At 43.6% G+C, this 17,710-nt stretch overlaps 1 protein-coding gene across 1 annotated transcript in view; it reads left to right on the forward strand.

Annotated features, from left to right (window-relative positions):
• The first annotated feature begins 275 nt into the window (after nucleotides 1-275).
• LOC142659993 (uncharacterized) overlaps nucleotides 276-17,710 on the forward strand; it is a 34,312-nt gene continuing 16,877 nt past the window's right edge. Inside the window, exons 1-2 of the mRNA XM_075836643.1 lie at nucleotides 276-1,373; nucleotides 3,736-3,938. Of these exons, the coding sequence (XP_075692758.1) occupies nucleotides 695-1,373; nucleotides 3,736-3,938 (882 nt within the window). The 5' untranslated portion in view covers nucleotides 276-694. The remainder of the gene's footprint in view (nucleotides 1,374-3,735; nucleotides 3,939-17,710) is intronic.

Raw genomic sequence — 17,710 nt, forward strand, 5'->3', positions numbered from 1 at the left:
AAGGAAAAACCCTGAGTGCTTCTTAATGGGCCTTTAGGGCGCTTTGTTGCTTTCTCCTCCGATCCCGGCTGCCATTATGTCATGTGACTGCCATAGTCCTACAGCGACTCTTGTGTGGACTGGAAGTCTTGAAGTTTTTAGGCAGAACAGTGCAGCCCGTAGTTCACTGTTCGTGTTTTTGGCAATCATACAGCAGGTCCTGAGATTAAGACCCGGCAGAGACTGGTACAATACAAATTATTTTTAGAACTGGCAATGTGTCCACCTATGTCAGGGGCCCCCCAGGCTATTGCCTGGGGGACACATGGTCGCACGGCCCCCCATAAGTTGTTAATAAAATATGTTTTTTTTGCTTGGTATGTTTTTCTCTCCCCCTTTCCCTCTTTTCTCCATTTGTTATTTTATATTAGAATGGTACTTACCATCGTGGTGTCCCCCGGGTAAGCTGTGCTGGTGGCACGAGCCGGTTTCCAGATGTTTCTGTCTCTGGGCAGTTTGGAGTTGGTCCCAGCTGATTGGACCTAGGTCAGCTGTGCAATTGCATGAGCAGGTTCTGGCAGATTCTATCTCCAGGCAGTTTTGTGGAAGGCCAGCTGATTGGTCATTGATAAAATCCTAAAGGCGGGAAAATTGGACATAAAAGGAGCAGTTCATCGTGGTCAAGCAGCCAGTTTTTGAAGATTGGACCGTCGCCATGGATGTCCTGCTGATGGAGCTGATCAGAAGAGCGGAGTCGGAAGGAGGAGAAAACTGGCTGAGGCAATGCCTAGCAGCAGCGCCGTCGAGGGAAGTCGAGGGAAGAAGCGAACTTACTGGGCTGGAAAACGACATAGAGGAAGCAGTGTCTCCTGCTGGGTCGTCGCTCGAGGTGCCGTCATCAGCTGCAGCCAAGAGGATGAAGTCTGCAGCAGAGTCATCACTGAGGGTGGAGCGCAGTTCCGGACGTTCGCTCCAGGTGCCGGAGCTTGAGAGGAGGCGGCCGACCGTGTCATCAAAGAAGGTGGCGCACAGTGCCGGAAGTGCGCAGCAAGTGCCGGCGCAATTGGCTAACCCGCTGGCCAGAAGTTTAGTCAGAGAACGGGAGACAACAGGTTGGTCGGGTACCCCCTCCTGCTCCAAGGATGGTGTGGAGGACACAGCGGAAGCGCCGGCCTCACTGGTTTTAGAGGCGGCGCAGGACTTTTCTTCAGAGCTGCAACCGAGGAAGAGGAGCCGGAAGACTAGGGTGGCTTATTCCCCACCCCCGCCATTATCAAGGAGAAGAAGAGGTCCCAGGAGTCAACTTTCCTGTCAGCAAGTTTCCCCAGGATCTACAGGCACGCAGCAGGAGGTAGCAGAAGTGGTGCACGACCCAGGACAGGTGGAACAGAGTGGTGAGATGCCAGCTACCCCTTATCTGTCCCACCCCATCCCCCCTCCCCTCAATTCTAATGTAATGTTTGATATTTTAAAATTATTAGCTGATTTGGTCAGTAAGTCGGCTGTTCCTGCTAGTTCCCCCGCTGATGTATGGAAGCATAGTAGTCAGCATTTACAGAATGCTGGTTTTAGTAATATTCCTGTTTTAGAGAAAGGAATTGGTGTTTCGGAAACTTGCGGTAAGGAAGTGATGTCTTGCGATATTTCGCCATTAGGTTTTCATTTACAGCCAGCAATTAAGGAGCGTATTTGGAGGAACGAGTTTATAGATTTATTTTCTTTATTACCATCCGCGAAGGAGACTCTTGTCAAGCAGGATGGTAAGTCTGATAAAGATGAGGATAAAAAACGTTCTCCTCCTAAGTCTTTCTTTAACTGGCTACAGGCGTTCTGTATCTATGCTTCAGTTTTAGGGGAAAAGTCTTTCATTAATTCTAGTAATTTATTTCAGCATGTAGACATTATTCTTGAGGCTTACCGCCAGTTTGGTGGTTTAGCATGGTACAATTATGATGAAATGTTTCGCCAGAAGATGGCAGTGTACCCTTCATTAAAATGGGGCACTAAGGATGTTGGTTTGTGGCTTAGTTTAATGCTTCCACAAAGGTCAGTGCCCAAGCAGCAGCCTAGTTCTCAGAATACGTTGAGGAAAGGAGTTTGCTTTGCTTATAATGAAGCTCAGTGTAAATGGTTGAACAATTGTCGGTATAAACATGAATGTTCCTTTTGTGGGGGTTCGCACCTAATGTGTCGCTGTTTTAAAAGAGCAAACCAGTCTCAACCCCCTAGTTCCAAAGAACAGTTATCCAAAAGCATGGACGCCAGTGAAATTAATAAGAATGGCGCCTTGGCTAGAAATGTTCCCAGACAGGGAGAAAGCTAATTTAATTTTTAACGGTTTTAAGTTTGGTTTTGATATCCCTTCTTTCAAAGGATCTGGTTGTTGCTGGGTGGATAATTTGAAATCCATCCAGCAGCATAAGGATATTGTGCATCAGAAAATCCTGAAAGAGCTTGAAACTGGCAGGATCGCTGGTCCTTTTATACATCCGCCGTTTACAAACTTTAGACTTTCACCTTTAGGAATTGTCCCTAAGAAGGAATTGAATTCATTCCGTTTAATACATCACCTTTCTTACCCGTTTAAGGCTTCATTAAACGATGATGCTGACAAGTCTAAAGCGACAGTACACTATGCTTCGTTTGATCAGGCTGTCTCTTTATTGAGACAGTTTGGTCAAAATGCTTTTTTAGCAAAAGCTGATATCAAATCAGCTTTCCGTTTACTACCAGTTAACCCTGCAGGTTTCAACTCTCTAGGTTTTCAATTTGAAGGTGATTATTTTTATGACAAATGTTTACCAATGGGTTTTTCTTTATCTTGTTTCTATTTTGAGGCATTTTCATCCTTTTTACATTGGGTAGTGCAGAAGCAAATTCCGGATGGAGGTGTTCTGCACTATCTTGATGACTTTTTGTTTATAGGTGATGCTAGTTCTGAGTTATGTTATTCCTTATTGTTAAAATTTGTCGAGTTTATGAAATTTTTTTGGTGTTCCGTTAGCTGAAGAGAAGACTGTGTTTCCATGTAGGTCATTAGAATTTTTAGGTATTAGAATAGATTCTGAGAGAATGGAATTTAGTTTACCAGAGGAAAAATTGTTAAAGTTAAGGGTTTCTTTAGTAAGTATGTTAGCTAAGAAGAAATGTTCATTACGTGATATGCAGTCACTGTTAGGGTTGTTGAGCTTTGCCTCTAGAGTTATTCCTATGGGAAGAGTTTTTTCAAAGCGATTGTATTTTTCAACAAGGGGTCTTAAGTCACCTAGGTCCCATATTAGGTTAACGGTTCAGCTAAAAGAAGATTTAGCTGTATGGCTAGAATTTTTATCTAAATTTAATGGACGCAGTTGCTGGCAGTTTAATTTTGAGGATTCTGACTCTTTGTCTTTATTTACGGATGCAGCCGGTAGTATGGGCTACGGGGCATTCTTTAATGGTCAATGGTCGGCTGAGTTATGGCCCAGTGCTTGGCGTGTAAGCAAAGTTACTTCAAATATTGTCTTATTGGAATTATTTCCGGTTTTGGTAGCCATAGTTGTATGGGGTCATTATTTTAAGAATAGGAGAATTTTGTTGTTTACGGATAACAAAGGTGTGGTCTTTGCAATTAACACATTATCTTCAAAATGTGAATTAGTAGTTAAGATATTAAGACATTTAACTTTATGTTGTCTGAAGTTGAACATCTGGTTGAAAGCTAGCTATATAGAAGGAAAAAAGAATGATATAGCAGATTCATTATCTCGTTGTCAGTGGCGGAGGTTCAGAACGATGGCACCAGAAGCGGAGCTTTGTGGAATTCCGTGTCCTCCTCATTTATGGAATCTGATTTGGGACTAATCTATGTTAATATTCAGAGATCCTTGGCTCCAAGAACATGGGCTGATTATTCAGCTGCTTGGAAGGAGTGGGTTAATTTCTGTGTTAATGAGAACTGTAATTTCTTTCATAATGAGGTAGGTCTAGTTTTAAAATTTGTATGTAGCCTGATTAGTAGGAGGCTGTCATTTGCCTCCATTTCTAAGTCTCTGGCAGGCATCTCTTTCTTTCTTAAATTAAACAGTTGTCCGGCTATTTCTTCGCTCTTCCCAGTTAAGCAGCTTTTGAAAGGTTACCATAGGTCAGCTCCGGTTGTGGAAAGACGAAGGCCTATTTCATTAGATTTGTTGTTAAAATTATTCAATGTGTTACATTTAGTTTCTTTTAATAATTTTGAAGTGTGTTTGTTTTGAACAGCATTTGTGTTAATGTTCTTTGCAGCCTTGAGAATAAGCGAACTGGTGGCAGAGAGTAAAGTTTCAGTCCCGGGCCTTTCATTTCAGGATGTTAGTTGCAAAATTGACCATGTTTTGTTATTGTTAAAAAAATCTAAGACAGATCAATTAGGAAAAGGTCGTTTGGTTAGAATTAATCAGTTTTCGGGTTCTGTTCTTTGCCCAGTTTCTAATGTTAAACATTGGTTGTCAATCAGGCCGAGTCTTGGGGTTGCTTTCCTGATTCATCAGAATGGGGATCAGCTGTCCAGATTTCAGTTTAACTCTGTTTTGAAGAAATGTTTGAAGTCCCTGAAGTTGGAGCATTTAAAAATATCCTCCCATTCGTTTAGAATAGGTGCAGCTACGGAAGCTGCACAGTTAGGAATTGATGAAGGGATTATAAAAAGAATTGGAAGGTGGGAGTCTAATAGATTTAAACTTTATGTTCGACCAGACTTGTTAGTAGTGTAATTATATATCCACAGGTAAGCGTTTGGTTGTTTGGATCCTTGGCCACTCTTTTATATTTTGGGCACAGAAGAGAGCCGCGAGAAGGTCCTATACAGAAAATTTGTCTATGGATCCGCTAGTTTTTTCGGTTTTTTGGCATGGGGTAAGGGGTTTGCAATGGAAGAACGTGTTTTCTTTAGTTAAATCACTGAGTTCTTATTGGCCGGATCCGAATTTAATTGTCATCCATGCTGGAGGCAATGACCTAGGTAAAGAAAAGACTTTGGACTTACTTTGGGAAATGAGAAGGGATATAGCCTTGATAAAATGTCTTTTCCCTGACGCTAATATTTCCTTTTCAGAGATTATTCCAAGACTGCTATGGTCCTCTGGAAATTATAAGTTTTTGAATCGAATCCGTAAAAGGATTAATAGAGCCATGTCTAAATACATGTCGGTCCTCGGTGGTCTTTCTTATAGACACAGTGACCTTGAAGACCTCACAGACGGGCTGTTCAGAAATGATTGTATACATCTTTCTGATGTGGGTATCGACATTTTCAATTTGGGCCTGCAGAATTTAATTGAAGAATGGCTGCGGTGTTTTGGGGGGGCCATGTCTTGGTAATGTCATGGCTTGTGGGGTTTGTCACCCAGCTAATGCTGGGCGGACTTGGTTTTTATTGGTCAAAATATTTATATTTTATTATTTATTCGATTATTTATGGTTATTCTCTTCGAATTATTTTATCTTAGGTTACCCTTAATAAACACCGTGGCCATTTTTATCCAAAGAAACTGTTGTCATGTTTTATTTCATTTTGATTGAGTATTGTGGGGTTTGTGCTACCATGTAGTTTCTCCTACTGTCCTGTGTAAGAGAAACTACACAGGATGTAATGCAGGGCAGAGAGCAGCAGTAAGCCTTGCCACCCCTGCCTTCAGCTGTAATTATGGAGCATCGTAGGGGGATGATTGGGTGATAAAGGGAACCCACTCACTCTGTCTAACCACTGAGGTGCTGCGATCAGCATCAATCCTGGATGTTAGTGCATGGGTGGAAAGCTGTAAAATACAGCCGACAACTGCAAGTGATGGAGCAAGCCCAGTCCACTATGTTGTACATTTACGCATAGTTCCTATGACGTAATTGTACGTCATGGGGCGGTAAGGGGTTAATATTAAGATTATTCAGGCTAGGGCTCTATGGCATCGCTTACATGTCACAGTGTAATTGCAGCAGTACGTCAACTCTCACAACGAAGATATGTTTCTCTATGGGATAGAAAAAGTTTCATGTGACCTTGATGTTGCTGTAGTGCTGTGAGCGTGATATCACACAACAAAGGCCATTGATAAATTTAAGTTAAAAGTGTCTTGCCACTCTGTATTTAATGCGTTAAGATAAGATGGCTACATCTGTACTTACTGATCAATTTCTGGCTACATTCTTGTAAATGTTGGCTTGATGCCAGTACAGATACCTCTGTTGTGTACAAAAACACATTAATATATTCTGTGTAAGGCTGGGTACTCACTTTATGGTTTAAATATGTTTTTGCCACAATTCGCGGTAAAAAAAAGCGCCAATTTCCCGCATTTTGATTTTAAATCTCGGTAAAACCAGCGCATTTAAAATGCAACGTAAAAACCCAGCCTAAAGAAGAGGCCGTACTGCAGACGAGAAAAAGAAATAAGGGGAAGCCTCCATGACTTAAATAGATGGGAGGGATAGTGAATTTGTTGGCCTATGGGAATTTAAGGACAGGGATGGTAGGAGGGTAATTGGGATAAGGGGAGGAGTGTTAGGGGGTTGTACCTTGTTTCTTGTGGTCTTCCTCCCTCTCTTTGTCAGGACACAGAAGCAAGAACATGTTCCCGCCCGCCCTGGATTGGATTGGAGTATTACGGCAAAGGTTGCTGTTGGTGTTTTTTCCTGGCCAGAGGATTTATGCTGATTATGTATGTCTTCGGGGGTCAGGATATTTTGTCATGGCAGCTGCGGGGGGGAGTCCTTGAGGTAGGTCGTAAAAAGTGTTGGGGGGGAATGCATCACGGGATGCACCCCCAATTAGTCGGCTTCTTAGGGTGTTACCCCTTTTGAAGGCTGTGTTATATATGGTGGTCATCTGCAAAAGGTAATTGGTGCCCCCGAGCCGGGTTACGGCTGGGGGTAAGGTATTGGTGGGCAGATGACCAGAAAATAAAATATCGGTGGCTTCAAGGACTTGCCCCTGTCATTCTGGTTGTTAAATAATGTTATGACCCTGATAGGGTCGCATTTGGTTATTTAATGTTATGAAGAATTCCTTTTTGGGGATTCAAAAGTTATGCTATTTAAAATTCCTTGTTATTTAAATACTAAATGGCTGTGGCCATTAAAATTTCGGGGGCCTGCTTGAATTAATGGTAGGTTTCATATAGGGAGACACGACTCGACTTATTTGAGTCATGCACTTCAATTGCTTTTAGTGTTATAGGTGAGGTCATCCACAGTAAAACCAATTGTAAGCTTTAGGTACAAGAGATGAATCTTGACTTATATATTGGGCGGAAGTGTCATCTGCATCATTCCACCAAACACGAGCAGTGCCCAGCTCCACTACATGCTTAGCAACTACGGGTGGATGGGAGCATGACCTAAAATATTAATATTTTATGTGTATATGGACAGTATACACATAAAATTCTTCTTTTTGGTTTGTTGTGTGGCTTGAGAAGACATTTTTAATGGAGGAAAAATAAATATTTAACATAATGAACTTCCCCTTTGCTGTGAATTTCTAGCTTGGTGTTGGAAGACAATTTTCCTAAAAAAAAACTATGATTGACGACCTTCCTTCCCAGCCCTCAACCCAATGTTTCATCCAAATATATGCAGGCGGAAGATGATGACTTATGAAAGGGAAAGCAGTGTGGATGACTTTCAGCGCTCTGCAGGAGAAATCCGCTGTGTAATATAAATAATAATAAATATGTCTACAGAAGATAGTGTAGATACTGGATGTGCTACATAGAGTAATAACAAGGTGATTATTTTTTGCCAGATGTAGGCGAAATCAAAGCCAATAACCTATTATTACAAAACTTGGGAAAAAATCAGAGGTGCATTTAAACTGTTATTCCCATCACAGAAAGTGATCGAATATCAAAGTTTTTCCCTGCTCGGCGCCGTTACTGACCACCGGCTGTGCTGTGGTTTCACTTCACAATCACTTGAAAGGAGCTGGGTCGCAGTTCCCTACACAGTAGGTGGACAGGAGCCCCGATGTGAATGGAAAACTGTGAAGAGTCCGCAGGCTAAACCAGTGTTACGGCCTCTTCATTCTCAGGATTGTGGGGGTTCCTGCAGTCGGCCATATGCCAACACTTTCTGTGATAGGAATAACCCTTTTAAGAGAAAATAACACCCTTTTGCGCCATTGCACTACACAAATTGCCACACAGGCCTAGTCGAAGGTGAAGGGTACATAAACAACTTTCATGTATAGTTGCTTCTCACATTTTTCATAGGACCAAGCACAACACAACTATTTCTAGGAGATGCGGTCCACATAGGAAATAGTGCTCATGATAATTCAACTATTTTGTAAAGACAACACATTGAAACAGAAGGTAAGACTGCACTATAACAGCACGTCATTTTCTAGCACAGATTCTCGTAAAAGTCACTGTACCGAAATCTTTTAAAATGTGGCACTGCAGCCTTGTTTATAATACTCACTAATAATACTACTTGCTCTGATATGCCTACGCATAGCTTTAAGGGTATGTTCACATAGGGCGGATATGCTGCATAAAAGTACACACCATAACCGCCCTGGACCCCGCAGGGAATTCCGCCCAAAAAAACACACCAAATCGTGGTGCAGTTTTTCGGGCAGAATGTCTGCTGCAGAGAACAGCAAATTTATTTACCCATAGTCATGGTGATGCGTCCCCCTGATGTCCTGCAGCCCGGCCTCTTGGGGTGACGTTTCATCCCATGTGATCGCTGCAGCCTGTGATTGGCTGCAACAGTCACATGGGATGAAACGTCTTCCCTGGAGGCCAGGCTGGACGAAGAAGAAGATATAGCATATAGAGTATAGCTTTTTTTATATGTGGGGCACTATCTACAGGGGGGTCTATATGTGGGATGTGGGCCACTATATACAGGGAGGTCTATATGTGGGGCACTATCTACAGGGGGAGTCTATATGTGGGGATGTGGGCCATTATATTCAGGGGGGTCTATATGTGGGCCAATATATACAGGGGGGTCTATATGTAGCTTTTTTTATATGTGGGCCACTATATACAGGGGGTCTATATGTGGGGATGTGGGCCACTATCTACAGGGGGGGTCTATATGTGGGGATGTGGGCCACTATATACAGGGGGGGTCTATATGTGGGCCACTATATACAGGGGGCCTATATGTGGGGATGTGGCCCACTATCTATAGGGGGTCTATATGTGGGGATGTGGGGCACTATCTATAGGGGGTCTATATGTGAGGCACTATATACAGGGGGAGCATTATGTGAGACACTATACAGGGGTGGGCTATATGCAGAGCACTATCTATAGGGGAGCTATTTTTAAGGCACTTTCTATAGGGGTGGGCTATATGTGGGACACTATATACAGGGGTGGGTTACCTGTGGGGCACTAGCTGCAGGGGGCTATATGTAGGGCACTGTCTACAGGGGTGGGCTATATGTGGGACACTATACACAGGGGGAGCTATATGTGAGACACTATTTACAGAGGTGGGCTATACGTGGAGCACTATCTATAGGGGAAGCTATATGTAGGGCAGCACGGTGGCTCAGTGGTTAGCACTATTGCCTTGCAGCTCTGGAGTCCATATGTGGGCACTATCTACAGAGGCTTGTATGTGGGACACTATCTACAGGGGCTTCTATGTAGGGCACTATCTACAGAGACTCTATGGGGGTCACTATCTACAGTTGGCTATGGGGGCACTATCTACAGAGGCTCTATGCGGTACAGGGGGCTATGGGGGCACTATCTACAGGGGGCACGGTGTGTGTGGGACACAGTGTATGGTACTATTATAGTTAGAGGTGCAGTGTATGGCGCTTTATTATATTTGGGGGTGTTGAGAATTTTAACTTCGTTTATAGGTGCAGAAATGTTTGAAAAGTGAGAAGTGAAGACATCTGAGCGGATAACTGCAGAAATGGGTCGTGGCCAGGAGAAATCCATCATAGATGTCTGGATCAGAGGGAGAAGAAAAGAGCTAGAATCTGAGACGTCACCGGTGAGTCACTTAATGTAAATGTTTATTCTGCCTCTAATCAGTAATGTAGTCACTGTATGATCTGCAGTAAGATGATGGGTGGTATGTTTTTTTTTTGTGAAACAGCATCTCCCAGCATATCCTCACCATTGTTCGGGCCTTGCTGAGAGCTGGAGTTTTACGCCGTACAAACCAATACAGCAGGGGTTGCACTAAATTGAGCTGTATTTGTTCTGGTGTTGTTTATATGTACTGATCTTTGTTCTGATGCTGTATGTAAGTACTGAACTTTGTTCTGGTGCTGTATATATGTATGAGATTGGTTTTGGTGCTGTATATATGTAATGAGCTTGGTTCTGGGGATGTATTTATGTACTGATGTTGGTTCTGGTGCTGTTTTTATGTACTGAGGTTGGTTCTGGTGCTGCATATATGCATGGGCTTGGTTCTAGTGCTGTATTTATGTACTGAGCTTGGTTCTAGTGCTGTATATATGTACTGAGCATGGTTCTAGTGCTGTATATATGTACTGTGCTTTGTTCTGGTGCTGTATATATGTACTGAGCTTGGTTTTAGTGCGTTATTTATGTACTGAGCTTGGTTGTGGGTACTGTATATATGTCAGAGCTTGGTACTGGATTTGTAATTATATAGGATATATTTATAATAACAAAATTGCAGAGCAGATGGAATTGTTCTCAATTCATTGTATATTTCATGGGAACCTGTCTGGTAGGTTTAACCCCTTGAATCGCCACCATGCGGTAATACATGATCTGACAATATTTCCAAACATTCCCTTGTATGTTTTTTTCAGATGAGGCAAAATCTTTAAAATCCACTTTTAAAACGGCGAACGCTATATGCTAATACTGATTAAAGGGTCATGGGGCGGTGCCGCTATCCTCAAGAGTCACATAGTCCTGCCTCTAAACCCACCTTTCCATGTTTGAGTGACATCTACCTGGCTGATACAACTTTCTCGGATGCGCCATTGCCTTGTGGCACTATACACAAGGGGGGGCTGTGTGGCACTATACACAAAGGGGGGCTGTGTGGCACTATACACAAGGGGGAGCTGTGTGGCACTATACACAAGGGGGAGCTGTGTGGCACTGTACACATGGGGAACTGGATGGCACTATTTACAAGGGGGATGGTTGTGGCTCTATCTACAGGGGGCTGAGTGTGGCGCAATCTACAGGGGTCTGTGTGTGGCACTATCTACTAACGGGGGCTGTGCAGCACTATCTTCTAAGGGGGGGCTGTATGGCACTGTATACAAAGGAGGGGGGCTGTGTGGCACTATATACAGTGGGAGCTGTATAGCACTATATACAGTGGGAGCTTTATGGCTATATCTACAGGAGGGCTGTATGGCACTATCTACAAGGGGGAGGTGGGGGCGCGATCTACAAATGGAGTGTGACACTGTCTATAGGCGGGGCTATATAGCACTGTCTACAGGGGGGCTGTATAGCACATTCTACAGGGGGCACTATTTATAAGGGGGCTGCTTGTGGCACCCGGGGGGGCCCCGGTCAAGAGTTTGCTATGGGGCCCAGTCTTTCCTAGTTACGCCCCTGATGTCACGCTTAAATGTGGTATAACATCCTTATGAGTTTCTCTCATGAAGACAACTCGTCATACATTTAGTATTACATGTAGTATTACATGCGGCCATTTAAATAAATGACTGACCATGTAAAACATGGATGAGCCGTATACACAAGAGTGGGATTTGCCCTTACTGAGCGGCTCCAAACTCTGTCTTATAGAAGGGGGTACCAAGTGGGGGGCCCTCTTCTATGAAGTCAACATGTCCTAATAGGTTATATGGAAAGGTGTTATGTTAATGAGAAAACCCCTTTATCTACCCCTATAAATGCCATTAAATACTATTGTTTAAAATGATGGTCCCTGACCCATAGCATCCAGGGTCTCCATGTGTCCAGGGACAGGATGTGAACGAGACAGGAGACAATGGGTACATGGCTCCCGACCACAAAGTTATATATAAACTATATGGCCAAAATTATGCGGACACCCCTCTGTATTATTGAGTTTAGGTGTTTCAGCCACACCCATTGCAAACGGGTGCATAAAATCAAATATATGGCCAGGGTAAAAGATAAAGGCTCATGGGCTCCGGTGCAAAAGTTCAGCTTGGGGCCGGGCCCCCACAGCCCCTGCACAACCTCTTTTCATGGCCGATGGCAGAGAATTGCCCGTTATCTTAAGCTACATCTCTGGGTCTTTAAAGTGACCTATCGGTGCAGCACTAGCAGCTAGAGACAATGCTAGGGCCTTACGAGATCAGGGGCACAAGCACCAAGACATGTCCCGTCCCACACAAAAAAAAAACCAGTTATGCCACAGGATAGGATTAGGTACAGCGGTTTAGGAGGCAGTATCAAACATGATAGGATTAGATACAGCAGCTCAACATACAGTATCACACATGAGCGACTTAGATACAACGGCTCAGCAGACAGTATCACACATGATAGGATTAAATACAGCAGCTAAGCAGACAGTATTACACAAGGGGTTTAGATACATCGGCTAAGTAAACAGTATCACACAAGGGGTTTATGAAGAAGATATGGGCAGCACAGCTAGAACTAGACCTCCAGGGCACAATGGGTGCCAGCCTCCAGGAATCCCTCTGACAGAACAGATGAACGGAAAGACCAAATGCAAGGCAAACGTAATGTGAACAGGCCCTAAACCGTGTTTTTTTGGCTTTCGTCCTGAGGCTGTGAATAAGGTAAAAAAAAATACTGCATTGCTGGTGGAATTTTGCCAGATTCTGTTTGGATTTAGGCACAAAATCCAAACCTAAATCCTGAAAGAATCCCCAGTATGTGAATATGACCCTAGGATATGTAATTACATTTTTTTTCATGATTTTGTGCAAATCATGTCAGGAAATAAATGAGCAAAGATACTGTATTTTCAAGCCACAGTGGTAAGTGTAAGTTCACAAGTAGTGTAAATACTGCGAATTTTCCGCAATGAACTTCATTGCAGAAATTCCACAGCATAATAGAGTAGCAGCAGAGTGCATGAGATTTGAACAAATCTCATCCATACGCTGCATAAATGATGAGAGGAAAAAATGCTCAGAGATTGACCTGCGGTGCGGTTTTTTAATCCGCATCCTGTCAATTGTATTTGCGTAATCGTCGCTTTTTTGGTGCGGGTTTTCCCCATTGAGTTCAATAGGGTAGGAAATCCCGCAACAAATAGCAGATGTGTTTTTTTGTGGCGGAAAAAAAATTATCTTATACTTACCCAGAATTCTGTGCTTCTTCGTCCAGGCCGGCCTCTTGGGATGACGTTTCATCCCATGTGACCGCTCAGGGGCGTAACTAGGAAAGACTGGGCCCCATAGAAAACTTATGTCTGGGCCCCCTTCCTCCCCTGGGTGCCACACACAGCCCCCCTTGTAGATAGTGCCGCTTGTAGATAGTGCCATACAGACCCCCTGTACATTCTGCCATACATCCCCCTGTAGATTATTCCATACAGCCCCCCCCCCCTGTAGATTCTGCCACACAGCTCTCCCTGTAGATTCTGCCATACAGCCCCCCTTTAGACAGTGCTATAAAGCCCCCCGGCTGACAGTGTCACTCCCCATTGTAGACAGTGGCACCCTATCCCCCCTGTAGATAGTGCCCCCCTCCCCCAGTGTAGACAGTGCCATATAGCCCCCCTGTAGATAGCGCCGCCCCACCTCCCCTTGTAGGTAACGCCATACAGCCCCCCTGTAGATAGCACCATACACCCCCCTGTAGATAGTGCCATACAGCCGCCCTGTAGATAGCCCCCACACCTCCCCTTGTAGATACTGCCACACAGCCCCCCACAGTAGATAGTACCATACAGCCTCCCTGTAGATAGTGCCATACAGTCCCCCTGTAGATAGTGCCATACAGCCCCCCTGTAGATAGCACCAAACAGCCCCCTGTAGTGGTGCCATACAGCCGCCCTGTAGATAGCCCCCGCACTTCCCCCTTGTAGATACTGCTACACAGCCCCCCACAGTATATAGTACCATACAGCCCCCCTGTAGATAGCGCCATACAGCCCCCCTGTAGATAGTGCCATACAGCCCCCCTGTAGATAGTGGCATACAGCCCCCCTAGATAGCGCCAAACAGCCCCCCATAGTTAGCAACATACAGTCCCCCTGCAGATAGCGCTATACAAAATGGTGCGGTATTGCCACGATTGCGAAAATCGCGCCACAACACGCAACAAAATCAGGAAAAAATTTAAATTCATGTGAACATGAGTGATTGGGGGAGCACTTACTGTAGGAGTGATGTTCACAGCCCTCTGCAGTCTCTAAGGAATGGGGGAATCGCTGATGATTGGACTGCACACTGCAGGTACCCGGTAATGTCTTAAGAGACGTCCTGACTGGTGGACAGGATCTTCTCGGCTGGGTGGTAGCAGCTGCTTTCTATCATTTTCCACGGCCTTCGGTCTTCATGCTGCAGCATTGTGCAGCAGCCTCATTATCATTGTTTTACAGAGGTGGTGCAGAAGGCCCTCGGGTCTCCCTGGCTTTGGGGCCCGGTTGCAAGTGTGACGGCAGCGACCCCTATAGCTATGCCACTGTATACAGCCATGCAATCTCCAAATATAAACATTGGTAGTAGTATGTTTTGTACTGAAGAGCTCAGTGGCTTTAAACGTGGGACAGTCATAGGATGCCACCTTAGGCACAACTCTGTTTGTGAAATTTATCTGCTAGATCTTCCCCTGTCAACTATAAATACTATTATTGTAATGTGGAAGCGTCTAGGAGTAACCACAAAGCGGTAGACCAAGCAAACTCAGAGCAGGACCTCCAAAAACTGAAGCGCGTGGCTCAAAAAAATAATCTATCCTCTATTGTATCACTCACTGCAGAGTTACAAACTGCCCCTGGAAGTGACATCAGCACAAGAACTGTGCGTCCGGAGCTTCATGAAATGGGTTTCCACAGTCTAGCAGCTGCAAACATGCCTAAGATCGCCATGCACAATGCCAAGCGTCGGCTGGAATGATGTAAAGCACGCTGTTACTCTGGATTCTGGAGTAGTGGAAACGTGTTCTCTGGAGTGATGAATTACGTCTCACTATCTGGCAGTCTGATGGATAAATCAGGGTTTGGGGGATGCCAGGAGAACGCTACCTTATAGAATACATAGTGCCTACTGTAATATCTGGTGGAGGAGGGATAATGGTATGTGGCTGTTTTTAAGGGTTTGGCCTAGGCCTCTTAATTCCAGTGAAGTGTAACGTTAATGCTACAGTATACAAAGACATTGTATACAATTGTATGCTTCTAACTTTATGGGAACAGTTTGGGGAACTCTCTTTTCTGTTCCAGCATGACTGTGCGTCAGTGCTCAAAGCGAGGTCCATAAACGTATGATGAAATTGGTGTGGAAGAACTCGGTGTTGTGCCCATGGTCGCTGACCGCCGGCATGCTGTACTCACCGGCAGCCGCGACCGGGGTACACTGAAAGCTTGCTGCACTCTGCTACTCCTGCCTTAACGGGCCAGCGCGCGCACAAGCAAATTGTTCCCCAACCTATCCCCTTACACCCTGGACTATATAAAGGGCTCTGAATTTCCACTCCTTGCCTTAACGTTGTTGTAGTCTTCCCATGTTCGTTAAGCAAATGGTCCCTTAGTTGTATACTGTTCCCAGTGTTCCCGTATCCTGCTTCCTGTATCTAGTAACTGCGTTTGTTCCTGAGCTAAAGTCTAGTGTTAGAGCCGTGTTGGAGTTCTGCCACGTCCAGTGTCATCTGCCACGTCTTGTGTCATCTGCCACGTCCTGTGTCATCTGCCACATCTGGTGTCATCTGCCACGTCTGGTAACATCTGCCACGTCCTGTGTCATCTGCCACGCCATGCATCAGCTGCCATGCCAAACATCATGGGTGCCACGAATCATCTGCTACATCTCGTGTTTGTCTGGACTTTCATACAGGTACTCTATATATAAATCCATATAAATGGCAATGGTTTCGGAATAGGATGTCCAGCAAGCTCATATAGGTTTGATGATCAGATGTCCAAATACTTTTGCCCATATAATGTAGCTCACAAGGTAAAGCAAGAACGGTCAGGACAAATTTTTTCTTGTTTCTGATTTCTTTTTGTACTTTTATCTTATATATTTATTTGCGTAACAAGCACGCTTCCATGGAAATTCATTGTTTTTCTTTACTCCATAACCTCTGCTTAGCTGGTATTTGGCTAATTAGACTAAACATTGGGTTTTATTTTTTAAAGATTAATTTGCAGAAAAGGAAGGTGCAAAATAATAAATTGATGTTTGATTTATTTTAGTCTTTATGGCATTAGAATGAGAATTTCATCATTAATTATTGTCTTAATTAACAGTGTATTAGAGAAAGTGTTTCCAGAAAATAATTTATGTGTTTGGTCAATAGAGTGGTGCTATCATTATATTAACCCGCTAAAGGCACGGCCTATTTTTGACCAAAAGATGCAGAGGTTCTTTTAGTTTTTTTCATCTCCACGTTTTGAAAGCAATAACTTTTTTATTTTTCTGTCAAAGTAGTCATATAATGCCCTGTTTTTTGAGGGCCAAGTTTTTTTTTAATGGCATCATTTTGGGGGACATATAAATTGTATAACTTTTATTAACATTTTTGGCGAGGAAGGTCCTGCGTGTCTCTGACGCATAGGTTCCAGCTAAGCCATTAGACAGAGGAAGGAGCCCCCTGCTTTCACTTAATTTCACCCCGTGACGTGATCATGGGGTGTAGATAGTTGTCATGGCATCCTGGGCCCCTAGTCAAGGCCCTCAGATCTAAGATCTTTGTGTTACTATTAACCCTTCCAGAGGCAGGGGTTAATAGGAGACGGTAAAAATCACAATGTACTGCAATACATAAGTATTGCAGTATATAGTACCAGTGATCAAGCGATTGTTTGTTTAAGTGCTCTATGGAGACTAAAAAAATAGTAACGTTTTTCGCAATATATGAAAAAAAATTGCCTTTACCATTTTTCCCCTGTAGTAATAAATACAAAAAATAAATATAAGTGGTATCGTCGTGTCCGTAAAAGTCCAAAATATAGCAATATATAACCTGCAAAGTGAATAAAAATATAAAAAATGCCAGAATTGCTGTTTTTTTTATCACTATAGCTGCCAAAAAAAGGAATAAAAAGTGATGAAAATGGTACCAATAAAAGCTACAACTCGCCCTGCAAAAAATAAGCCTCACTCTGTTCCATCTATGAAAAAATGAAAAAAACAAATTGCACCCCACAAAATTTTTTTTTCGTTTCTCAATACATTATATGGTAAATAAATGGTGCCGTTAAAAACTTCTGCTTGCGTCGCAAAAAACAAGCCCTTATATGGCTATGTCGATGGAATAATAAAACAGTTATGGCTTTTGAAATGCAGAGAAGAAAAGACGAAAATTAAAAAATGAAAAAAGGGTCAATAGAAGGAGCTATTTGTTTGTAACGAAAATACTTCAGGTCTGTCAATGAAATCCCTAATCCCAGGAAGCCTTCTTTTTATCCACCAGGCTAATGGAGTGGCAGGAGCCCAGGCGGAAAATCAGGATTCTGAAACAGTAGGGCTGCCGATTTGGGAAGTTTCTAAAGGGTATCTAGCACATCATTTATTCCATAGTAGAAGAATTGAGAAAGGGCCAGGCAGAGATTTGCTGGCCTATTCTTGGACAAAGCCCAAGGGAGGTGATCTATCGGGGCCTGGTGGTCT

This window comes from Rhinoderma darwinii, chromosome 8, assembly GCF_050947455.1.
Source record: "Rhinoderma darwinii isolate aRhiDar2 chromosome 8, aRhiDar2.hap1, whole genome shotgun sequence".
Lineage (NCBI taxonomy): Eukaryota > Metazoa > Chordata > Amphibia > Anura > Rhinodermatidae > Rhinoderma > Rhinoderma darwinii.